Source organism: Oxyura jamaicensis, chromosome 9, assembly GCF_011077185.1.
Source record: "Oxyura jamaicensis isolate SHBP4307 breed ruddy duck chromosome 9, BPBGC_Ojam_1.0, whole genome shotgun sequence".
Classification (NCBI taxonomy): Eukaryota; Metazoa; Chordata; class Aves; order Anseriformes; family Anatidae; genus Oxyura; species Oxyura jamaicensis.
Genome location: NC_048901.1, coordinates 2,270,040 through 2,295,644, shown reverse-complemented (window position 1 = coordinate 2,295,644; position 25,605 = coordinate 2,270,040). Strand labels below are relative to the sequence as shown.

Below are 25,605 nucleotides of genomic sequence, written 5' to 3'. Positions count from 1 at the left end.
AAAACTGCAAATATTCCACTACTAGTAAACATGCACACAAAATTTAAAAACAATTCTCTAAATAGTGCTTCACAGAGGAAGTGTGATTGTATTCACCATGTAGGTACATTTTTACATGTAGAATATTAAGACAAACCTGCCAAACTTACCTGCAGAGGTATGAACTGGTTGTGAGAGCCAACTGGTATAGTTCCTGCAAGAGACACGTTTCCTGGATAGGAACCAGGATAATAATGTTTGCCATGAATAGGCACTGGAGCTCCCCAGGACACTGGACCAAACATGTGGGATGACGGAGGCATCATATTAGCTGTGAAAATTAACAACTTTTAGCAATCTTTTCTCATGAAGAACATACCAACTCACCAAAACCCAAAGTCCCCTAATGACATTTGTCTACACATTATCTTTTCAGTAAGCCCTTATTTTCTTCCTATTTGTTTGAAAACAGGTAAGTATTTATTATTAAAACACACATGCAAAAATAAACTAGCCACCAAACAGTTCCACTTTTGCAGAACTTCCCCTAGATGACAGCACTCTTAAGAGCACTAGGTCACTGTGTCAATGTATCTGCATTTCAGAGCGCGCTTAAGTTCATTTGGATCTTCACATCCTTATCCAAGTGAACTGTACTTGTCAGGGGAAGCTCAGATTGGTTATTAGGAAAAGCTCTTCACCGAGGGGGGTGCTGAGCACTGGAACAGGCTGCCCAAGGAAGTGGTCATAGCACCAAGGAGTTCAAGAAGCATTTGGACAATGCTGTTAAACATACATGGTTTGACTTCTAGGTAGTCCTGTGTGGAGCCTGGAGTTGCACTCGCTTAAACTTGTGCGCCCCTTTCAACTTGGGACGTTCTATAATTCTGTCCTTTGGGAAGAAGTCAACAACAGAGAAACACTCCAGGGTGGAAAGATGTAGCAGCTGGTGTGTGGGTTACTAGGATACTACAGTTGTATTGACTAATTACTAGCAACGAACACGAGCTTGACTAGAAGACAAAACTGATGAGAACCAAAAATGCCACCAGGATTTTTAATATATTTTTTTAATTTACCAGGGTAACATTTTGCAGCGTAAAACAGTGTACAATGCACCACTTCACTGAAAGCTGATTCTGAACAAATAAAATCACTAATGCCTGGATAACCATACACTTGGAAAGCAATAAAGCCATGTAAAATTAAAGAAAAATCAAGGAAGAGATTTCTTCTCAATCTGGACTGGGACTATCAGCATTGAACTGACTACTGCTGTTTTGAAGGAAAAAAGACAACTAACACTGAATGGACAAATATATTATTGAGGAAAAGAAAGAAGAAAGTAATTGGGAGATATGTGATTCTCTGTATTGAACTAATTTACATATTGATAAGAAGAGGTTCATGCCCTGTTTTCAAAGCCGATCAGATGCACAACTACATCCAGGAAGACCAAAAAATAGCGCTTTCTGAAAGGCACCCATTTCCATATAAAGAACTATTACAGCTACAGGCAATCATGACAAGTATTTGAATCGTGCACTCATCAAATGCTTACCAGGGGGTTGTGTAAAGACTGGAGGAATAGGTCCAGGTGGTACAGGAACTCCCAGTGGTTGATAATTTGGAAACACAGGTGGAGGGGGAGGTGGAGGCAAAGTGAAGTTCACTCCTATAGAGCTCTTTAAAGAAGCAAATGATGGATTATGGACAGACACAGAGCAAGAGAGACAAACATTTTAGAAGATTCTTTGCTGTCCTCACCAAACGCTGTAAAGCAAAAAGAGCAGCTTTCTCCTTTGCTTCAGCTTCAGAATGACACTGCGGTCCATGAACCAACAATCCATTGGATAATTTTATGTGACAAACTGTCATAGTCTAGAAAAATGAGAGAAGATTTTTGAGGGAATTTGTACTGCAAACAAATTGCAAGACAGAAACAAGGTTTTTATTGTGTTTTTGCTTTGAAATAAAGGGGGGGAACTAAAGCAACTGAAGTTTATTTTTAGAGGGATTTCCATACTGAGTTCAGATGTTTAATAAAGAACAATGGAAAGAAAGTTGAGAACTTTAACTTTTGCAGAAAACAAGCCTCACCTGTGGTGTTTTTACAAAAGAGAAATCTGGTTGCGACATTCCAACAAGAGAACAAATACGAGAAAGTTCAGAAACAGGAGTAGACATTGCAGGCTGTGGACCAACAAAAGGGTGACCTCCAGTTTCCAGTGCTGGTGTATTCTGAGCGCCTCCAGTACTATGAGGCTTGTTCATATAAGCAGCTGACCAGATGGAAAAAAAAAAAAGAACAAGAAATTGTATCACAAATGTTTCCTGTAGTCAAAGGATAGCAAGTTTGTTAGTAAGAGAAGATAAAACTTTTTTTCCCGTATTTTTGTACCTGATCAAAAAACTAGACTAGGTGTAAAGAGATTCTTAGTTCTAAATAAAGAAGAAGAACTCAAAAACGTGGACATTTTATTATTTTATTCTGAAAATGAGTTTGGATCTTCACATCCTTAGCCAAGTGAACCGTACTTGTTAGGAGCGGTTCAGATTGGTTATTAGGAAAAAGCTCTTCACTGATAAAAGACTGAACCATTAGCTAAGTATGTTCTAAACTGTCACAAGGTGAAGCTCTGAGCTATGCTGATGTATAAACATACCCATTTTTTTTGGTTGTCTATATTGCAAAGCAGCTCCATGGCAATCCTGTCTACCTGGGGAAGCAGGAACATCACTAACTTGGGATTTCACTTCATTCCTCATCTCCACGTCAGAGCCATCTATCTTCAAAATTTCTTTGAGCATCTGCGTTCCTTTCTTTGAAAAGAAAATAAACCATTTAGGGATGTGACTGTGTTCAGATGAAACTACCTTCTTACTTGACTCTGAACATCATAATTAGACACAAAATCTGCATTTTTCTTTTCCCATCAGTTACATTTTTATCAAAGCACAATTAACAGCACCTTAGCATAAACAAATGTGTTTGTTAATTTTCTTTGAGAATAGCTAATTAAAAGCTTATCAATATGCTTAAGAAGACTGTATGAGGTTTCACTGAGTTTTCTTAAATAGAAGCATTGATGCTAAGATAGCAGATGTTAAATTGCTATGTAATGATTCCTGCAGTATACAGACCATAGCAAATGATTGTGGTGACAGATGTTCTTCATTTGTAGCTCTTGCTTCCTTGGAATAAGTCTGCCCTTCATTTTCTTTGGAAATTTTCAAAGAAGCTAGAAGACTTTCAAGATCATTGTCCTTCTTAAAATAAATTAAAAAAAAAAAAAAAGATACATCAAATTAGTATATTACAAACAGATGCAAGAGGAAAGGTACACTAGTTTGAAATTGATATTATGCTCATTCAAGCTTTTTTTTTTTCTCCTCTGAGTTTGAGGGCAGATGACAGCATGCCTTGTTAGAGTGTGAACAGAGATCCTGAGACTGCACCAAGTTTTGCACATGAAGTACATACAAGTAGTGACCTATGAAGAACTGATTTAAACAATAACAGAAGTTATTCCAGTTTGTCTTCTATTTGTTAAAAACATGAATTTGCACACAAGTCAACAGGAATAAAGTCAGTTAGAAACTGATGCTACTCAAGATGCACAAGAAAATCAACAACTAGATCCTACCTTTCCACCTGTACATGGACCATCACCTGCTGCCTTCTGAATGACATTGGGACTTTCATTTCTCTTCAGAAGTTTGACATTATACTTATTCACACCTGCAAAATTCTGAATAATACTGCGGCGTTTATTATTGAACACTAATACACTATTACTTATTATGATGCAAACAAATGAGAAATGCAGCTGTAAATAGATTTCACAAGCTAACATTCTTAAAGCGTTTCAGTAAAATGTGTTTTCCCATTACAATAAAGCTTTTAGAGTTTGAGAAGAATAGGAAAAACATTTGGTATCATTGTTACATTCTGAAGCTCTTTTTCATTTTCTGTATAATACCTCTAAAAAAATCTCCAAAATAAAGTTTACATATTAAAATAATCAACTAATATGCCCATTAAAAAGAAATCTAAAATGATTAATGTGATCAGAGTAAAATGAAAAGACAAGAATACATTTACTCAAGATAGAAGAAATTACCTGTTTGTTTGCTACTTTATTATGTGGCTGATTTTCACCTCTTGTCACTTTGGAATCTTCTTTAACTACAAATAAATCAAGAATAAAAATGTGTATTATTTTGTAATGCTCTTAAAAACCATAATAATGAACAAGATTTAAAAAAAGCAAACAAAAACAACAACCCCAAAAAACTCCATACAAGTACAGAGTCACGTTAATTTGAATGTTTGCAACAAATGTCTTTAATTCTTACTTTATAGACCATTTGGCACATTCTTTTCTTGCAGCATAAGATAAATAAAAGCATGTATGATAATATATCTAATTTTATATTCTACTAATATGATTGCAAGCAAATTTTCAAAGCCAAGATTTTTATTATTTGGCTGAGATTTCAAAGACAACATTTTTATTATTTTATTATTAGTTTGTTTTGTATTTTTTTAAAGTCAGGTGTGTGGAAAGTCAACATAGTGAAAAACAACTTGTTTAAAAAGGTTTGGGATTAAGCATGGAATGGCATTATATACACACCAGAGACAGTATCTGACAATACCACATGCCATGTAGCGCTCATATAACTATAATGCACTATTATTTTCTGTGAATAACTACAAAGAAACAACAGCCTTCTCAATGAAGATGACATAAAGCAGGAAGTTCTCTCAAAGTTTTTAGTTCCAGTACTTACATTTTTTATATGGCTCCTGTTTTCTTTGCTGACCTTTAAAGCTGCTGTCACTGAAGACTGGCTTACAGAACTGATTACTAGTTCCCAGCTTGATTTCCTGAGGTAGAACTGCACCCTAGAGTTTCAAACATCAAACCTTAACCAGGAAACTACATATCTATCATTTACATAAATATTCCAGTCCTTTATTATTACCTCTTCCCAGAGCTATGCACACCTTCTGTAACAACACTTTGATCCGCAAAACTTATTTGCATTACTAACTAGGAAATTTTCTGACACAAACTAACATACAGAATTAAGAATCTTCAGGTTTTGAATCCTGAGATCTGTTTAAAGCTTATATACTAACCTTCTCATGCACATTTTGCTGAGTGTGGTAAGACTTCCCAGAAACCTGCAATGATTGCCATATACTGCAGAATTCATCATCTTGCTTACTTTGTGCCTGACAAAATAAATCAGAAACAATAGTTTCCCAACAAGCTCAGCAGATACAAACTCTACTTTTGAACAGACAATCATAAACAAAGACATTCCAAAACTGCTAAGGTCCAAATTTAACAGTGCTCAGACAAGAGAACTTTTCAGACTGACTTGCAGGTATTCAGTTTACAAAATGGGCTATGATGTATTTACGTTTTTTTTCCTCCCCCTTTGTTTTTCCCCCAAAGAATCACTCTTCACTTGTAATGAGCCTAGTTTTTTGAGATTTTGTTGGTTCACTTACAATTTTCAGAAGTTATAAACATAGTGAAGATTACCAACTATAATTGAACACATGTTAATTCAAAATGGTTTCAAAAGCATGCTCATATACTGCCAATATTCTTAAATTTTATAATTACTGACTTAGTTTGTAAGGTTTTATCAGGCACAATTGCTTCATAACATTACAAGAATGTTACTACAGAACTGATAACAAGCTATGTAAACAATAGTTCTTTAGAAAATCTACAATGTCAATGCGATAACACAGGATTTTACACTCAATTCAAGAACTGGGACAAATTCTGCCCCAGTCTGCATCTGGACTAAAACAGCATGGTTTTCTTCAATAAGATATCTGTAAATCATGAAAAAAGAATACCCGCTGTAAATAACACTAAATGAATCAGGACACTCACTTTATTTTTCTGATTGCCACTCAGAAATGATCCTTTGTGGGGTGAGTTGGAGGTGCCCTGATTTTCAGCCCTGAGATTGTAATGCTGTCTTCCATTCAGTTGCTAAATCAGTGAGAGAAAAAGCAAACATACACAAGCCTAAATTTCCTTTTGTGCAGTACTCTTTCTTCTATAGATTTAGAAAATACGACACAATCCTCCACCACATACAGCAATGTAAAGTTACTCATTATTTTTAAAGAAGTCACTGGTTAGAAGCTGAAAATTAATTAACCTGAGTAGAACCCGAATTCACCTGTCATTTTTCCTGCTATACTCTATTTCCAAGTAAATCTAAAGTAGTAAAAAAATCATGCCTTGTCCTTCTCGGCACAGATACAAGCATAGCCTACAGGAAACATCACTTGGAACAGGGCATTAAGGAAATAATTTCATTTCTGCTAAACCCATCTATTTGTTGACACCACTACAGTGTTTTAACTGCTATGAATATTTGCCTTCGGGAAATCTTACTGGAGCTACTCAAATAAAACAAAGTAACTGCATGTAATGAACTTTTAGTCCTTTTCCTTATTGGATTAAAAAGTTTCTCCAATGTAGAAATTATCCTACTTCTAGTATAACAATAAAACCAAAATTTTGAAAGGATAACAACCATGGCTGTAATTCAGCTTCTACAGAAAAACATTTCTGTACAGATGAAAGTTAAGTCTTACTTGAGTAGGAACAAAAAGGGAGCGAGGAGAATGGTTGAGGCCTCCCAGATGCACTTTTTGTGAGCATACAGATGACAGATCAGATGCATATGAGTTGTAGTTATTCGCAGCTGGCTGAGGTTTAACTATGGCTGTCAGTTTTTGATTTCCCATTTCTGACCGACTACCATGAGACAGGTTAATTAAGGCACTTGATGGCAGACGATAACCTCTGGCAGGTGAGCACCTTAAGAAAAGTAAATTTAACAGTTGCTTCATGTAGTTTAATTAGTGGCATTTCAATACACCTGATTTAATAATACTGTTGCCTCTTCCATGCCAAAAGACAATGATTCAAGTTTGAACAGCAGAGGTTGAAAACCATATCCAATATTGAAATCTAGTACCATTACACACAACATTAATCCCATTGTGTTCCTCTCTGGCTTCTAGCTTCTAAAACTGCAAAACAACAATTATTATTCCTACTGTTTGAGTTTATACTGCACCTTTCAGTACTGAACTCAAAGAAATTTTGAAGATAAAAGTAAGTTGTTATAGCATAATTCTGTAGGAAGTATTTCTGTTAAAAAAGAAAACACAGAAAATAATATTTTCTAAGGTGAAAATTGAAGACACTGGAAGAATTATAAATTGAAGTTAAGCATCATTTAGTCAGTTTATCATCTTCCATCATGATTCAAAATACTGAAGAGAATCTGTGTTACAGGACATGCTCTTGAAATGAATAGGATTGTGTTATGCTTGCTAAACAGAGGAAATAAACAAGATTCTTCTCTTACCCGTCTTTAAAAAAGGTGACCTATCTAAAAACAACAGTACAATAAAGCCTACTGGATAAACTACTGCCCTTAGAAAGTCACCTCTTTACTTAAATACAGATGAGTTATCACACACTAAACCAAACACATTAACCATGCCTCCATCTCCTGAGGACCAGTCAAGGTTTTTAACGTTGGTTAGTTAAATGTGTAAGTACCATTTATTAGTAGTCCAGAATTCCTCTTTCAGAGGAGCAGGTGATTACCATGTCTGTCTGCTTTTTTTAAAAGTCTGTATGTTAAAGACATACTGATAATAACCTGTTTTACGTGTGTTTTAGAAAGACATTTCAATCTAGTGCTGTAGTCTGTTGGCTCGTATTTGCCTTCTAAAAGGTAGTAGCTTCAAACTATGCAAAAAAGCCTAAATAGCATTTCCAAAACATATCTCATAAATATTATCCCTACTCAAAGAGAAAAAGAAGCACGAAAGAAAAAAACTTGATGAATACCACCAAGAAACAAAGCTTTTTTTAAGAAAAGGCATCTAAAAACGCTCAACCAAACCATAGGCCAACAATTTCATGTCATTTACACCAAAAGCATGAAATAACTATAAAAACCCCAGCACAAACCTTATAGTTAGGCCTCCCAGGAATTCTTCATCAAACAAAACTTCAAAGAGAACATCCGTTTCTCTACTAGCTATAGAAAATGAAGTAAAATGTCATCCTATGTATGACAGTAGCTGTTTTAATCTAAAATACATAATTACCTGTGTTGGTTATGCAATAGACAATGAAAAAAAAACTTACTAGCTACAAAAGAAATTATTATTCCTTGATTTAGGAACTTTATTAATAACAATTCAGAAATGCTTCCCAAAGTCATGTTAGCTGTCCTTTTCAGTATGCTCCGATCAGAAATGCACCATGCATAACCACCTATCAAAATGCATAAACAATACTGCCCTTTACAGCAGAATGTCACTGTTGTCAGAAACTGCCAGAAAAAAGATGAAAGCCATCTTTACATTCAGGCAATCAGAAACTGACAGCTTCAACATTACTTTCACTGATTATTTCTTGCGTAATGATAGATTAATACCATGGGAACAATTTCTATTACTAGATCTCAAACTTTTATATCTGGCATGCTTAGGTAAATCCTTTTGTTTACCTGAATTAGACTTATGGACAGTCTTCTTGTCAAGGAAGACATAAATCCATACCACTTAAGAGAATTGGAATATCATAGAAAAAAATCCAAATTCAAAATGAAGAGACAAATCATATTTCATAGAATTTTACATTCAATGTAAACCTTTTTTTTTCCCCTACTGTTCTTTACTGTGTTCTTATCTTCTCTTAATTTCATTTAGTTCTTTTTGCAGCCTGTGTTCTTTCACATTGATCTCTATGCCTTCTTCATGTTAAGAAGGGACAAAGGATAAGTTAGTTTGTATTCAAAATACAACTGGCTAATGCATGAAATTGAAACAGAATACCTGTAGATTTATTTCACAGCAATAAATATATCACTAGTAGCTTCAAGTTGCATATGCTTTACAGGGGAGAAATATTTGTGTTCACAACCAGTACACAAAAAAAACTTTCTGAAAAAAGAAGTGATTTCACACCACTAGCTTAGCTATAATAGAGCTGTAATGCCACAATCATGAAGAAAATATTACCTCCTTTAATTCCTATAATGGTACCTCGAAGACCAACAGGAACAGAAAAGTTCTCTCTCACATTGACAACACGATCAAACAGCTTATACTCCGCATCTCTATCTGGAACAACCCCATTCTGTTGTTCTAAAGGCTGGCAAGAATCAAAAGACTATATTAATATTTATGAAAAAAGAGGATTACAATCAAAATACATCTAAATTGCATCTGAAACACACTATAAAACAATCTTTCGGAAAAAAAAAAAAAAAAAAAAGATGAACATCCTTTCTCCCCAGACACACAAATCAAACAAGACTTTTTTTCTTGCAACTCTCACAGCTTCTGCCTGAGAAACTTCAGCGTTGTGCATGATCCAACACAGACAAAGGGGATCGGTTCAGACAAACTAAAACTATCAAGTGTAACCTGCCTGTATCAGAAACACGGGTGGGTATCTGAGAAATATCAGGCAGCTGGTCATATGTCAACAACTGAACAAAAAGGAAAACAGGGAAGAGGAGACAAACGAAAAGTACATTCCATTTTGCCTTCATTATACAGCCAATGAGAACTGCAGGAGCATGAAAGTCAGAATGTAGAGAAGAACTAAACATCAATATAATGCATGAATGAATTTGCAGTTAGCAGATATTCTCTCCCTTTAGAGAGACTACCACTTTCAAATTCATTTTCTAGAAGACACCAGGAAACATTTTCTCCCATGTTAACACTGACCTAAAATTCTGGTTTCTCAAAGTTGAAAATGCGTAAAATAAATATGATCTGGGCAATGGAAATTAGAAAACCAATAACAACAAAAGTAACAAAATCCCACAACTTTTCATGTCACTTACTCTGTATAGCAAATGGGGTTTCACAGTTACTCGCACCTTCTTGTTACTCTTTCTTTGCTAAAGGAGAGAAACAAAATCATTAAAAACTAGTGTAGGAACCAGCATGAAGTTTCAGGTACAACAAATCACCTGAAGATATAATGTAGAATTGTTTTATTTTACACAATGAGAACCCCTTATACTTCATGAAACCCAACTAAAAAGTTGACTAAATCCAGTTTTTAAAACATGACTGATTTCTTACTGAAAGAGCTTGTATTGTCCAACTAATTCCAAAATTCAGACCAATTTTATCACTGTCCTTGCAAGTAATTTCAAGGAAATCACCCCATCATTTCATGTGGCTTTGCCTTCAACTTTGGCTTTAGTAATTTCTCTCTTGGTCCCTTCTTTGATCTGTGGCCTGGAGAAAATAACTTTCTAATTTTCCTCATTAAACAAATTTTCACAAAAGAGAAACTACAAGGGAAGAAGAGCTACGATTGCACTTGGAAACAGCACTAAAGAAATTCAGAACAAATACTGATGACTGTTCCTTTCTGAAATCACCAAAAAGCGTTGAGCATGTAGCCTAATGCTGCTGAATCACCGCAAAAACAGTGAGTCAATTAAAAAAGTTCAATAATGAGATGAATCAATAACTGAATTCCCGTGACAATTTACATTGCAAATTCATATCTTACATTCCTTTTCTATGTAACGGCAACTACTCTTCCATTGTCTTATTCTATTTTAAGAACTTGGAAAATAACGAGCAGCTACTTTTTGGTTCCCCATTGCTCACAGTGACATCAAGACGCGTACGTACCTTGCATTTCTCTATTTCTTCTTCAATTTTCTCAGCAATGGCTGCATCCAAAATTTGCAAGTCACAAGATGAGCGAGATAAAGCAGAGACAGGATGTGCCTTTAACCAGGCAACAATTTCTTGAACTTTCTCAGCTCTACATAAAAGAGGACATGAATTACAACTATATAAACTAAACATTTTTACCAGGTTCCCAGTCAAGTAAAAAAAAAAAAAAAAAAAGAGACAAGACAAAAAATCAATCATGAAAAACAGAAATTATTTAAAAATTATTATTCAGTAAATTATGTTTTCATCCAACCATGTTCAGCTGTTATCTAAGGTTCTGAGACCAACTATTTTTCATGGTACAGTAAAAAGGAACTTCAGAGCATGCCTCTACTGTAAAATGGAGTTCAAACATGAAATTCCTATAGTAGAAGAGTCCCATGATGACATACGCACCTGATACAGGCTTACCAACTTAGACCCACAAACAGGGTATACTATGCAACAGAAGTTTCTTTCAATGTTACTATACTGTATCTAGAACCAAGGTTGCTTCCTGTCTCCCGTGAAATTGACTGCATGTATACTAAAACATGCACATTACTTAGAATTCTGTAAGTGTTATTTTTCGAATTCAAAGTCATCTTATACACTTAAAATAATTACAACTTCTTCTCCAGAAATGATCTTAAGGTGGCTGTCAATATTTTGTAATAATGCATACTGAGGATTACTTTAAACACAAGCATAATGAAGTAGCCACTGAAAATTCGATTTCTCATTTATTGGACTTGACATAGGAGTCTAACAGATTTGGACTCCACAACTGAAACGTACAGTATTCTGAAATTTTTTTCACTGATCACTGAATAATCGTACTGCTCAAGGAACAGCATGGTTTCAGGTACTTAGCTGCCATCATGAATTTCAGTGCTGTCATCCTTACAGCTTATTGTAGAAGAAAAAAGGAGAGAGCACTTACCCATTCTCATCCTCACCAGGCCAGATGTCATCTTCATAGAATATATCTTCCTGACTGTTCTTGGCTATATAATTAAACAACTCAGGAACCCTACAGAGCGAATAAAAGGAAGAGAGATTTTGTTTTCAATCATGTAGATACACAAAAAAAAAAACTTTAAAAACTTTGATAGGCATCAAAATTTCTGGAGCCCATGTGGATTTTTTTCTTCCACTTAATGTCTTACTGTTTACTTGTCAAATGTAAGCTACTGACAAAATTAGTCCAAAATATGCTTCACTTTGGAAGGAAAGACTAGTAAGAGAATATTGGAAGAAGAGAAATTTTATCAAGCCATCTCCAAAAGCAAGCTCATCATTTCTTAGAAGACTCAAATCTAGAGGGCAAACTCATGACTGCGATCAACTTGGATAGTTTAGATGAACTTCTTATCCAATACCTACCTTTCTAAATACTCAGCAAGTAATTGTTCTACTGCAGAGGAATACATCCATTCACTTCCAACTTTCTTAGTATAGCCAGGAACTTCTTCGTTTTTCTTATTGAACTTCAAGTTCAGCCCCACGTTTGCTTTGTGATCTCCATGAGGACTGGAAATAAGAAGTTAATTAACTTGCAATAATGCATACGTGCACACACAACACATATATAAACTACGTAAAATTAATCCTCCATCTTAAACCACAGAAAAGTTAAGTTCATTGTATTGTTTACTTGTTAGCATTGCAACAGCTGTGAATGTTACAGGACAGCAGCTGTGGTATGCTAGCTGGCCACACGCATCCCCATTCCTTATTGCAGAAGGAATATTTAACTTTTTTCTCTTCACTGAGATCTCGATCTACTTGTCATTTACCATGATGTAGCATGATGTTTTTAAACATACATACACATTAGATCTCAAGCAGATGCTCAAATATCATATTTAGTGAGCTATCCCAGGAAACCACAATTCAGAGAACTACAGTGTTTTCTTCCCATATGGATTTTAGGCAGTTTTAATCTTAATTAACACAATTACTAAATGTAATCAAGTATAATTATTACTACTAGCAGTAATTATAAGTACCGTGAAATTAGGTCGCAAGTCCACTTCTTATTCTCAGTGTGGGAAAAGGAACCTGTGCATTTTTTTTTAGCCTGCATAGAATGATTCACACCAAATCCAAACTCACTTTTCCAGCTGGTTCATAAGGTTTTGAATACAGCGTTGTTGATGGCTTCTTTCACAAGGTGTTTGTTAAAATGGACTTACTCTGAGAGGACTTTTAAAGAGTTCTATCTAAATAAATGCTCAACTGGAAAAAGTGTTTTAGTTTAATGATCCAGTTAGAAATGATTTCATGCTTAATACAAAGCATAAATAATCACCATTTCCTTCAGTTTTGTCTGAAGCAAAAAAGACATTATTGTGAAAACACCTAGAATCATGAACTCAGATATACAGCCATAAGAGAAAGCCAGCTGCCTGATTTCACATACTGAGATTATCACCTCCTCTTTTAAAGAACATTTCTTAAAAACTAAGACACAGAAGCTCTACATAATTAATGCAGATTTCTATTTTATATGGCCCAGAAGAGATCTATTCAGAACAAGTTTTTCTCATGCACTGAGATGAATTTGAAACTATCTGTATTGCAGAGGCTTCCCCAGACTCTGGGATTCTTGTTTTCTTGTGCAATGACCCAATAAGAGTCATGTACAAGCTCTGTACATTAACTTACTTTTTCTTTGATCCTCTTCCAATAAAGATACTCCCTGTAAATCTGGAGACCAGATATCCACTTACTCCGAGACGGCTGGCCAAAATATACGCAGGATTGTATTTCACAGAGTATTTCTTTAAAACAAACAAACAAAAAATTGGCAATTCCTGAAGTATAAGGATTTACATACCAAGGGCAAACGAATAACATGGAAACATTTTATAAAGTATTAACCAATACAAAATATATTTAACATGGTATTTAAGCTTTTACTACAAAATCAGAAGTACTTACATGCTGATTCTGTATTAAAAGATCAAGCTGGGGTTCACAAGGAATATTGAAAACTACACGAATTCTACCTTCTGGGATCACATCACGTGAATCTTGAACCTTTGAGAGAAATGCAACATGTTAAAATTAAAACCAGCAGTCTTCGGATAATAGATCCTCAAGTGTATTTTATCAACAATTTTGCTGCAGTATGCAAAGAGATGCTTTAGGATCATCTTTCCTTGACCAACACTGCTTTGTCACAAAGGCAATCAAACAGCATTAAGTCAAAGGAATCCTTGACTGAAAGCGGTTCCAACTGGGACGTCTATGTATTAAAATTTATCCCAAATAATCAATAAAAAAAATCCTCCATTCAAGCTATGCTATCTTACACCTGTCATGCCAGCAACAGAGGTAGGGAAAGCAGAAGAACCTCTACTTTGACTAAACCACCAGGCAATGTTCTATTTAAAACTTCAGCTAGCAAAACAACCAGTACTGCCACTCAACATCTTTGACTACTTTCAGCTTGAAAGTAAAGAAATCCAAGAGGGAAAAATGGAACTAACTTCTCCCATGCAGCCATAGTAAGGAGATCCCAGCATAAAGGCTGTGCTCCCAGGAGGAAACAAGTCATCCAAAGTTTTGATGTTTGAAAAACGAGAGTCAAAAGCTTTGATATCCTATATAAAAAAAGACAAAATTGATTAAATTTGTCATTCGGTTCCAGTAGAATCATTTAAAAGTTCATATAAATAGATGCTTATTCTAAAACACTTATGAAGTATTCTTTTCAAATATAAAATAATTCATTGAGGGCAAATAAGTTACTGCTATATTACAAATGCTTGTACACGACCAACCATGCTACCTTGTAGCACCACTACAGTACTTCATTCAAAACATCATCAGTTATAAGATGATAAAAAACATGTTCTCTTACAGATCTCTAGTTTGCATTACAGATCTCTACTTTGCAATAGGGCCCCAGATTTTGTGACAAAATACTTGCTTAAGCACATTATACTTTTTATATACTAAATGACATTCATTTAAGATGCTTGTTTTTGTTCATTCTTTTATTTAAAAGGTGCATACATTCTTCCCCCCACTCAATGGAGTAAGGAACTAAGTGCAAGAAGATATTGAAATTGTGTATTTACCTTGACAACAGTTTGGTAAACAAAAGGAAGAACTTGTTTTGACCACTGCTTCTCCAAATATACTTCACCATTTTGGTTTAGTTGGTATCTATTGCCAGTGAGTAACTGAGCATACACAACTATTGATGTTTCATGAATAATTATTCCTTTTCTTCTCTGGTAACTGAGCACAAAATAGAATATTTTGTTTGATTACAATAAACAGAACTTTGCCAAGGTAATGGAATTAATTTTTTAAATAAAAAGTTCTCAAAAAAGTTACTTTTAACAAAGGGATTTTAATATTTTGTTTCCTGTGTTATAAATAAGCACCCAGAACAGCTTCATCAAATGCTTATCCATCATTGCACAGCCATCGCTATGTAGCTAATTTTGTTAATTTAAACCCATTTTACCTTTACTGTAGGTAAAAGGAAGGGTAAGGAGTAATTAGGGCAGTTAACTCAAATGACGGACAATGAAACGGCAAGGTGTATTCTCAGGTGTAACTCAGGTGTATTCTGTTGGTCACCCACACTCTAGAAATGTGAGCTGTATTCAGATTTCACAATGCTAAGCGATTGAAGTTGTACCTTGATACTATATGACTCCCATCTATATAATTCCTACAACTGTGGATTAGATCACTAAGACCAGAAATGTCCGATACTCATTTATTGAAAATTCTTTTTTAACAGCATCTGATTTTAAACACCTAATGACTAACTCCACATACTCTGAAATTTCAACGTACGCTTTGTTACTTTTTATTTCTTAATATTGTTTTTCATTCCAGTGAACTAATTAACCTTTATTATCACAAATGCAGCAGCTCTTCTCTGCTACTTAGGACTATGATAAGGCAACAAAACATAGCTAAGCAATAACATGCAATGTTACGCTTTCATCTTCAAAGTTACTTACTGCTCTGAAAGACCTTGCACTTCTTTTAACCACATGCTTTGTTCCTTATCTCCAACATATGCCACTTTAGTTGGGGGCACTGCATTTCCCATGTAGAGCTTCTGTGTTCCATGTGGTTCTTCCAAGTAGAACCTTGAGAATATTATGACAGATATGAATTTACCAAGTGAGACAAATCTACACATAAGCAACAATGAGCAAAATGTAAAATAGTTAGATATTTTTTTTTTAAGGACATGGAAAACTTGTATTTTTATCTACCCACCCACAACAGTTCACACAGTGTAATTTTAGATGAAATACCAGTGCATGTACTGAAAGGAAGATTGCATAGAAGTGTTCTCTTTTACATTATTCCATTTGGATTTCTATGTGTGTTTTTTTTCCCCCCAAAGTTCAGAATGAGATCTCCCAAACTTCCAAATCTAGAGTGAAATATTGAAGGACTAGACTTCTATGCTCATAACCAAAACTCAGAATGATGCTAAACAAAGATTCTTCCATCAAGCAGCCTTGGATACATCTGGACTAAATTGCTGTTAATAAACATTACAACAAAACCAAAACTTTTTTATACACCCTAATGAACTTGTTCAGAAAGGAATGATAAAGAAGGCAATTAATTAGCTATGAAACATCACTTACTTGGTTTCTCCATCTGACACAGCAACAACTCTGGCTTCTTCAAGGTGTGGCCAGTTAACAAAAACAAGCTTTCCAAGTATCAAACTGGCAACGTTCTCCACTGTCTGAAAAAATCAGAACTTACTACTATTACTCTTTTTTAACAGACTAAAATTATTTTAAGGAAAAAAAAAAAATCAAATTGTTTTTCAATAAAAATCACTAGTTAAAGAACTTTTTTTTTCTTGCAGAAGAGACTGATTTTAGCTTACTAATTTTATTTTGATACATACTACATATAATCAGATTAGAAATGATGAATAGAACCACATTTTATATTTTAGGAAGAGTATCACATTCCAGGTGTGTCTGCTTACAATTAGTAGATCTTAGTTATAAGACTGGGGTCGACTTCCATTTCTAGTAAATGCTTCCTTTTTTTTTTTTTTTTTTTGTGCGTGTGTGCGTGTGCGTGTGTGTGTGCAGTAGATCATTTAGAACAATTTGCACCTCTGAGACATAATAATCAAACTGAAAAATTGAGATTAGTACAATATTCTGTACTACAGATTTTATTTCTGTATCTCATGAAAACAAAGTAACAGCTCTTATGCCCAGGACTTTCCTAGCATTTGTAATTTTAATCTCATATTATATTCTCTTCATCCAATTAGTTTCAGCTATCTTTTAAACTATTTTTGCTTATTTAACTCTTTGCCACCTACCAGTCTTCCTATCTCTTTACCAGAAACACTCACTTTGTTGTTTTCCTTTTCTCTTTTTTTCCTTTTCTAATCAATTTATGTAAGTCTTTGAAGCTTTTTTCTTCAGTTTATTTTCCTGGATTTGTCTTTTGCTACCTGGTATTTCTGATTACCAACTAATGTCCTGGAAAGGATTTTCAAAAAATATTTTGCTTCTTAACGTCTGTGCATCAACTCTTTCTTCTAATTCCTCTATTAATTTCATTTAAGTGGAAGGTGTAACTACTATGTTGATGAAAAGATACTGCTAAGAAGAGGCAGTGATCTGAAGGCCCTTCTTCCTTATCATTATACCATTTCCAGCTATTAGTTTGTCATGAGTGAGTCTCATTAAGTCCTTACACAAGCACCACAGAGAAATGTCTCAAACACTGCTAAGATGGCAGACATTTAATAGTCTGAAGTTAATTCTTTCAGCAGTTTCCCAAAATTCTAGACTGTTCCCTACACAAAGTTAGCATTTTAATGCTTATCATTTTTATTTTTTTTGAACTCTTGACTCCAACAGTCAACAAAAGCTTTCAGTGTGAACTAATACAGCTGATGTTTCCAGTGAAATGGAAGTTGTTTTCAAAAACATACACTAGGAATACTACTACAAATGGGCTAAACTTTGGGCTGGCAGCTAAGACCTCCAGAGCTCCCACTCCAGCAATTCATTCTATGGCCTTGAACATTCACCTGTATTTCACTTTCCCTTCTATTCATCGAATTTCAAAAACTTATATGTAAAGCTCATTTTGAGATCAAAGCATTACTAGATAAAGTTCGGAAAAAATAACCTGAAGACATTCTTTTAAACTAACTATTCAATTCAATATATTCAACCACTCTTTAATGCTAACTAGATTTTGGAAGTTTTTAAATCTGTTTTGGAATTACTCTAAGGTTTTTCTCTTCTAATACTCTATTGAGAAGATATGAATAACTAGCATTTCAAATTTGACTATTTATCAAATTCAGTCTCTTCATGACAAAGTTTTTTGGTTGATTGTTGGTTGCCTTTTCGGGGGGGAGGGGTGAGGGGTAGTTTTGTTGTTCGTTGGTTGTTTTTCAAGTATTCAGTAAGCTGAATACTTACTTGATCTTTTGAGCTTTCATCAGTTATGATTTCTAACATCATGTTTTCTCCATGGCTGCTTTGCTGAAACACCTGCACGCCACTTTTTCTAAGATAGAACTGGGTAAGAACAAAATAATACATAAAAATTCCTTGAAATGTTATGTAGTAATTTGTGAAACAGAATTTAACATGTCAGAAGACTGAAATCATTTACCTTATGTTTAATGTGCTTTAAAGTAGGAAATCCACAAAAATATAATGCACTCTTGTTGATTTTAGTTATTTGATTGTGGGTAATTTCTACATGCCAAGCATCCAAAGGTATTGTTTTATACCTAAAAAACAAGTAGCATAACATTTGCTCATACAGAGTGGCTTTTAACTATAGAATTTCTCATTACTCACTCAAACCTTAGGAACACTAATTAACAAAACGCTTGACTACCCTGTAAGGTGGCAATTAATTTTAACCACTGGAAATCTATACAAGAGAACTATGAAACTGATGTTATTGCTGTGAAGATACTACATTAAGAAAAGACAAAACTTAACTTCAAGCCATAATATGTTGCAACCTTGCTATTTTAATTCCAAACTAGCAATGGTTACATGTGGTAATAACATACATTTTTACAACTGTTCATTCTCCACCAAATAAAATCCCGTAACAGGCATTCCTCTATTAATGTGTCTCAAGTTTGGCTACAATAAAGGTTTTATTTCCATTTAATCTTGAAATCTCAGTCTGTGTTAAATAAAACTAGCTACTTGTACTGAGAGCAAAATTAACAAAACACTTGTGTTCAATACTCCACATTGGATCCAAGTACTTACCATGGTTTACAAATGCTCTGGAATTATTGGGTTGATAGATCACCGCTATCAGATATTTGCACCAATTTTTCATCCTTTGTGTCATACAAAATTTAAGAATTCTCTATAGTGTTCTTGCTGACTTAGCATTGGTTTATCTGCTTTGCAAAGCAACTCTTGAAGACACAGGACTCTTACCATGCTGTCCAGAACAAATAGTATCTAATGCAACAGTTTATATTGTCTAGAGTAAGTATCTGCATATACAAGCTTTGGCGAAAATGCAAACAAAAGTATTCTAATGACTTTTAATCTACACTAAAATAGTTATTCCAGAATTACCTGGTATGACACCTTTCAATTGCAGGAAATTTCTCTGGCCAAGGAGACATGTACTGGAACTCTGCATCTTTGTCATGCCAGTACATTAAGCAGGCACTGTGAGTATTTCTGCGTTTCTCCTCTTCTTTTAGGCACTTATTACATGATTCCATGGCCTGCAGCAGTCGTTTCTAAGTTTAAGAGAAATTAGCATATATGAAACTGGCAACAGGAACCAGGAAAGTGGCAACAGGAACACAGGAAAGTCTTTACTAGAAAGGTGGATACCTGCACTTTTCTGGTTAATACATTCACTAAGAGCAGCCTTCCCTTCCTTATATCCCAGGTGCAGGATAAAACTAGGACAATTAGAGTGTAATAGCTTTAGAGAATAAAGATTACCTTTTTAGGAAACATACTTTGAGAATGTTAGCCACATTTTACCTTTTGGATTTAGCATTCAAAGAAATACTAGGAGGATTTTAGAAGATACACTTTTTTTTTTTCCCTCCAAAATAACTATTGGAAAAGGTTTGAACAAGTTTAAGTTTTTCAAGAAAAAACTGTTGTCTTTTTTGAAGAGACTAACTCCCATCAACTTTTCACTGTGAACTATGAAAACAATTGAAAGACATGCATTGCTACCTGAATATATACCTATTCTGTATTTTAATTCTCATTCACTCTTTGATGTACTTAAATTTAGTCTGATAAGAGTATGACAATAGCACTTGTTACGACAACAACATAAATACATTATATTGTTATCCTACAGGCAACAGGATAGTATTATTGTATTGCTGTCCTTTAACATTCTACTGCTCAATTTGTACTTAGTCTTCTGCCCATTACTGGTGCTCAGGTGAAGAGATTTTCTGTAAATGAGCTGTTTTATTTTTTTGTGTATTTTTGTTACCTTTATTTGACTTAGACAGGTTGTATTTTTGTATATATTTAGGAATAGACATTTTTCTCATGAAATTATGTATCCAACTACCTGATCAAAAAACAAAAATAAGCTAAAAATCCCACATTCCTTATTTAAGACATCTACTACTTGAAGCTAACTTTGCTTGTGGTAACTTAATTTAACCTGATCTCCAGGCAGCAAATAATGTTTTCCCAAGGTCTTATCAGGCATTAATTTAAACTTCCATCTAACTGCACTTCTACTAATCTTCTTAATTAATCTATAGATAGACTCGTTACAAAACTCTCAGCAAACAATTTACAGCAGACATTAAAAGAATTTACCTCATCAATAAAAGGGATTAATACCACAGCTTCCCATTCTTGCTGTTTTCCATTCAGGTCAGTTTTAAAGTCTGGTGGATAATATTCTATAATAGGAGAGTCTTGACTAATCATCAAATGCTATGAAAATACAATAGGAGAATCGAACAATGTAAGAGACAATTTAGCACTATTTCTAGGAAGAGAGAGATGAAATCTGGTATTAAAACCAGCTAAAGGCTGTATGGGAGTTAAAGAATTATCATTTAACTGCCCTGGTCAAACTACTTAGCAAGTTCAACATTTTGTTTTATTTACTATGAAAACATATATGAATAGTAAGAAGTAAAATCATGTAACTTTAGATTCAGAGGTAGAATATAACTAAGAGTACATGTAAAATATAGCAAAAAAGAGTTACTTCAAAATAAAACAGAAAAACACAGTAAATGATAGAAAGATGTGTCTTAATTCTCAACCCAACCTGGTAACATTTAGGTAATAGATCTTTGCTAGCTGCTGGAAGTACAGCAAGAAGCTGTTCAAATGGCATGAAAGGTTTTCCCAGTTCAAATTTGATTTCGAGTTCACTGATGTTGCGAATATCTGACAGATAAGGTGCATAATGATATGGGTAATACCTGCAGGAAAAAAAATATCTTGAATTAATTACACTACAGCAGCATTCACAGATGAGAAACAAACAGAACTGTATTACATGTTTCCAGCAAATAAGGTGAAAACCGTTCCATCCTTGAACAGTTTCTCATTTGACAATTTTTCTTACCAGCTCCATGACTGAACTCCGTGGTAATAATAATGCAAAATCCATTGTATTGCCTGGACGTAACATTCAGCTTGATCAGCCAGGAAGTCACTTAAAATAAAAAGAGAAAAGGTAATTCTTAGCTTTACTAGTATATAAAAACTACTTGGCACCTTGTACATAGGAATGAAGATAGAGCACTTAGAGAACCTAGTAAGCACACAGTTTTCTAGATTCACTTACTACTAAGGGATTATTTTTTCCTCTCTAGTCCTCTAATACTTCTAACAGAAAACTTGACTTGTAGCTCTTCTACCACTAGCCAGAAGCATCACCACTAAAGCACCATGCCATGTGCTCTCTGCTTTCAACACCCATGTACGTTCTGTTTTATATTACACATATCCAAAGACCTGTCTTTTGTGTTAAAAAAAAAAATATATGAAAAAAAGAATCAAACACTTACTCTGAAACTACTTCTACACCCATTTTAGTCATGTAGTAAGTTCTCTTGTATTGCCTAAACTCTGTTTCAAACAGATCATCATCTTCTGGTTCATCTTCCAACACAGCTGAAAGAAGCCATGAAAATATATGGATTAAGATTCCATAAACTCTCTATCACAATAAGGTTTCAAGACATTCAGTTTTGATTTAATGCTTGAACTCTATTCCTCAATTCACAGTTATATATGCTTTTCCTTCCTTGCACAGAAAGCAACACAGAGCAGTCAAACAAAATTTTCACCTGGAGATTTTTTTTTTTCTTTAAAAGATTGGCAACACATTTTGTAGCCCAATTATACAAGAACTGAGCAGAAGTATAAAACATTTGAAAATAACTTCAGAAAAAAGAATATATACATATATATATTTTTTTCTTTTTTCTGAAGTTATATATATATATATATAATTTCTTCCACAGATTTAAATTTATAGATTTTTGACAAGAAATTTCAAAGCAGGACACAAAGGCATTTCTTTTGAGTAAGTGGAATGAGTTTAAAAACACAATTAACACAACAACAAAAAAATCCAGAGCTGTACAAAAAACAACAAACACCACTAAAACAACAAATCTGTTTATTTTTCCTGATCTGTGTAACAAATTACCTAGGCATATGGTTACCAAAAACATGTTACTGAAGACTTGCTCATTCGTATTTCATCTTGGAAATACTGGTCAGGTATGAAGCATTTCAAAAGCTTTAGTCCTGCTCTCTCACCACAAGCCAACTATATTCACTTCCATTTCCCAATAGCTGACTACACAACTCTTTCATTTAAATAAATTTCTGAAATGAAATTCTTACAGATTTTCCCAAATTATACTCAAATTAACATTTTGTTGTTGTTGTTATATGCAAATGAAAAAATAATTTGTACTTACTTCTGGAGGTCGCAACTTCATTTTTTTCTAATGCAGCCAAACATAAAGAATTTTCCTGAGCCTATTAAATTAATATATGAGATAAGGTAAAAATACAGGCTAATACACACATACCTCATCCGTAACCACATAACCTGCAACTCAAAAGGCTAAAATAAATATGAATAATAATAATTATTATTAGGTATAGGAACACTATTTCCTTCCCTTGTAATTGCCTAGGGAAAAGGATTTTTATCCATACACATCAAAGACAGTCTCAGACACCATCTCAATCATCTTTAGACAAAAATATTTGAATGGTTGTGTTCCAAAATGCAAGTATTTCCAAAACTCTCTAACACAAATATTTTACCTACATCATATATTCTGCTATGGCACAACTATGCAATCAGATTTTCAGCAACCTTAAAACAGTACAACTTACTTTTGAGGGAAATAGGTACAGAAGGAATTGTGTTTGAGAGACTCAAAAAAAATAAGTAGGGATTTTTTTCTGTCTACAGCACTCCGAAAGGCTTCAATAAGTGGAGTCATTAGGTTGGCCTTCTTTCCCTGTACCTGAGATATCATTGCCATTCAAAGCATCAGTCAAGACAACTAGCTAACACTATACAGCTGCTTCAAACTTCTGTGGCAAATAAGAAAACAACCACAAATAAAGAATTCCTTCTTAAAGGAATAGTTAAAGTCTTGCTCTTACAAATCACAAACTGCACTAAAGAATGGGATAACGATATACCGTGGCAGGTATAATTTGAAGAATTTTCCTGCTGCTACTGCTACACTCTGCTGAAGTATATGCTGAAAGATAGCCAAAAAAGCTCAAAAGAGAAGTTTATTCCATTTAACATATGTACAATTTAAATTGCTATGGCTAGCAAACTACTGATTTACAGAAAATATCATTTTTATTTCCAAAATAGTGTATGTAAAACACTAACCTTCTGTTTCTTTTGTTTATTGTTTCTGGCTTCTTCTGCTGCAATACCAGCTGCCTCATTGAGGTATTTATTGCCTACTTTACTTTCAAACCATTTTAGGTCTACAAAGACTTCACTGAAGTGTTCACGATCAAACTGCAAAGAAAGATTCAAGTTTAGAAATATCAGAGGGCTGAAAAATGTAGAGTAAGGTAGCAATAGATTACAACAAAGATTTAGATAACTGCCAAACTTCATAATCAGCCCTACAAGTAGTAGAGATATACATGGTCTGGGTAATATCATCTTGTACAACATACCCAACACTTTTATAGTTCTACCTGAGAAACTGAAGGCAGGGCTGAAGCAGGAACAGCAGATGAACTTCCTCCTTTAAAGCCCTTCAAAAGGTTTTGTCATTTCCATTTCTAGAGGCCCTATAGTTTTTTAAATCTCTAGAATGGATTACTGCAGTGGCACATAACAAGACAGCCTCCTGAATGTCAGTTAGTTAATGAAGAATGTGGATGCCTGCCTCAGACATACTAACACTTCATTGCTCTTTATGAGTAATGTTAATAACAACATTTGCAAAAAATGTTGCTTTCCAAGATCTATGGACATACCTTATGCCACATAAGCGAAAAAAAGTTAAAGTTCTGACCAGCAAGGAAGCACATAATATCATTGCTGGCAACACACTTTGCCCAGTATTGTCATTCATTCATCAATAACTGAGAACTATAATTCTACTGGTGAACCCTCATTTGACCTGAAGTGCTAACAGATGCTGGCTATAAAGCATAAACCCAATTATTCAAGCTTTCTCCTTTCAAGTTATGGTAAGATCAAACAACATCTAATTGGACCCCATAATAAAATAGCCCATGGCACCATTTGTAAAACACAAGTTATTAAGCAGTTCATTAAGACAACAGCATAACGCATTTTAGGGCACTATATGGAGTTCAGATGTAACAGACAGAACCGTCCTCTGAAGCATAATTATGAAGGTACTTACATCTGACAATCTCGTGAGATACTTCTCGAAGCGTTTTAAATTCAGATGCCCATTTTCATTTATGTAACCTATTGGGAAAACAGGGTATGTTTTTTTTAAGTTAACAATTTGAAAATTACAACCTAAATGTTGCATAGACAATAAAATGCCTTTTTTTTTTTTTTTTAATCTAAACAAATGTAACTACTACTGACAGTGATGTGTTCTATGGCAAGCCTACAGATTTATCATCTCTTAGAGATCCTATAAAAAGTGGTATGAGATAACAGAGCTAAGTTCAGGGATATTTTTGTTCTTTCCCATTTTTTACACTGGTTCTGTTTCATAATACTGAAAAGCCTGCAGTGAAGAGTGAAGAGCTGTATTTTCAAACATAAAAATACTCATGGAGACAGCTGAAGTCTAAAGAAGAAAAATAAATTGAGCAGATTCAGTAAGGATTATCAACCGCTATAGCACAAATAATAGGATAGTACATAAGTTTAACCCAACCTTTTGCTCTTACTCTGCCCTATAGCTCTCCCTTTGTTCAGACTTTAGAAATCAAACAAAAATCCCCAGAACTCAACTTCTTACCTCCCAGTTCTGGCAAGATAGCCATGTATGTTCTATAAAGTAGCGGCAGCGCATCATGATTAATGTGTAAATGAGGTAGATGAGGAATAAAATCATTGCCTACAAGAAAACCCATTAAGATCCAATCATCTATTATCCTTTCAATATCATATTCAAATGGAATCTTATCCTAAAAAAAAAAAAAAAAAAAGGACAGGAGCAACATTTTTATTATCAAGTTTATATATAACCTTGCAGGATTTTTTTTCCTCCAATAACGGCTCCATTAGAACTTACTTTTACTGGTGAAAATTCATAATCAATATATTCTCTCATCAGTGATAAGTGCAGTAAATGAAATGTGGTTTCCTCTGGTGCACATGCTCTGTAAATT

The 25,605-nt window shown here is 34.3% G+C and overlaps 1 protein-coding gene across 5 annotated transcripts in view; it reads right to left on the bottom strand.

Moving 5' to 3' along the window:
* XRN1 (5'-3' exoribonuclease 1) overlaps window positions 1-25,605 on the bottom strand; it is a 41,003-nt gene that overhangs the window by 7,972 nt on the left and 7,426 nt on the right. For 4 of the 5 annotated variants that reach the window (XR_004753334.1, XR_004753333.1, XM_035335019.1 and 1 more), the window contains exons 7-42: window positions 25,509-25,596; window positions 25,233-25,401; window positions 24,657-24,724; window positions 23,657-23,791; window positions 22,713-22,773; window positions 21,789-21,894; window positions 21,344-21,433; window positions 21,041-21,197; window positions 20,578-20,697; window positions 19,345-19,514; window positions 18,404-18,524; window positions 18,208-18,306; window positions 16,384-16,487; window positions 15,739-15,870; window positions 14,836-14,998; window positions 14,242-14,355; window positions 13,691-13,789; window positions 13,415-13,530; window positions 12,131-12,277; window positions 11,688-11,777; window positions 10,718-10,853; window positions 9,910-9,966; window positions 9,074-9,206; window positions 8,016-8,085; window positions 6,620-6,845; window positions 5,904-6,005; window positions 5,129-5,224; window positions 4,777-4,891; window positions 4,104-4,168; window positions 3,627-3,731; window positions 3,124-3,249; window positions 2,646-2,802; window positions 2,080-2,261; window positions 1,747-1,860; window positions 1,541-1,664; window positions 150-310 (exon numbers count right to left, since the gene is read on the bottom strand). Coding sequence is in view for 3 of the 5 variants with exons in the window: in XM_035335019.1 (XP_035190910.1) it covers window positions 150-310; window positions 1,541-1,664; window positions 1,747-1,860; window positions 2,080-2,261; window positions 2,646-2,802; window positions 3,124-3,249; window positions 3,627-3,731; window positions 4,104-4,168; window positions 4,777-4,891; window positions 5,129-5,224; window positions 5,904-6,005; window positions 6,620-6,845; window positions 8,016-8,085; window positions 9,074-9,206; window positions 9,910-9,966; window positions 10,718-10,853; window positions 11,688-11,777; window positions 12,131-12,277; window positions 13,415-13,530; window positions 13,691-13,789; window positions 14,242-14,355; window positions 14,836-14,998; window positions 15,739-15,870; window positions 16,384-16,487; window positions 18,208-18,306; window positions 18,404-18,524; window positions 19,345-19,514; window positions 20,578-20,697; window positions 21,041-21,197; window positions 21,344-21,433; window positions 21,789-21,894; window positions 22,713-22,773; window positions 23,657-23,791; window positions 24,657-24,724; window positions 25,233-25,401; window positions 25,509-25,596 (4,318 nt within the window). In the remaining 2 variants the exon portion in view is untranslated. The remainder of the gene's footprint in view (window positions 1-149; window positions 311-1,540; window positions 1,665-1,746; window positions 1,861-2,079; window positions 2,262-2,645; window positions 2,803-3,123; window positions 3,250-3,626; window positions 3,732-4,103; window positions 4,169-4,776; window positions 4,892-5,128; window positions 5,225-5,903; window positions 6,006-6,619; window positions 6,846-8,015; window positions 8,086-9,073; window positions 9,207-9,909; window positions 9,967-10,717; window positions 10,854-11,687; window positions 11,778-12,130; window positions 12,278-13,414; window positions 13,531-13,690; window positions 13,790-14,241; window positions 14,356-14,835; window positions 14,999-15,738; window positions 15,871-16,383; window positions 16,488-18,207; window positions 18,307-18,403; window positions 18,525-19,344; window positions 19,515-20,577; window positions 20,698-21,040; window positions 21,198-21,343; window positions 21,434-21,788; window positions 21,895-22,712; window positions 22,774-23,656; window positions 23,792-24,656; window positions 24,725-25,232; window positions 25,402-25,508; window positions 25,597-25,605) is intronic. The other variant, XM_035335018.1, reaches the window with a different exon arrangement.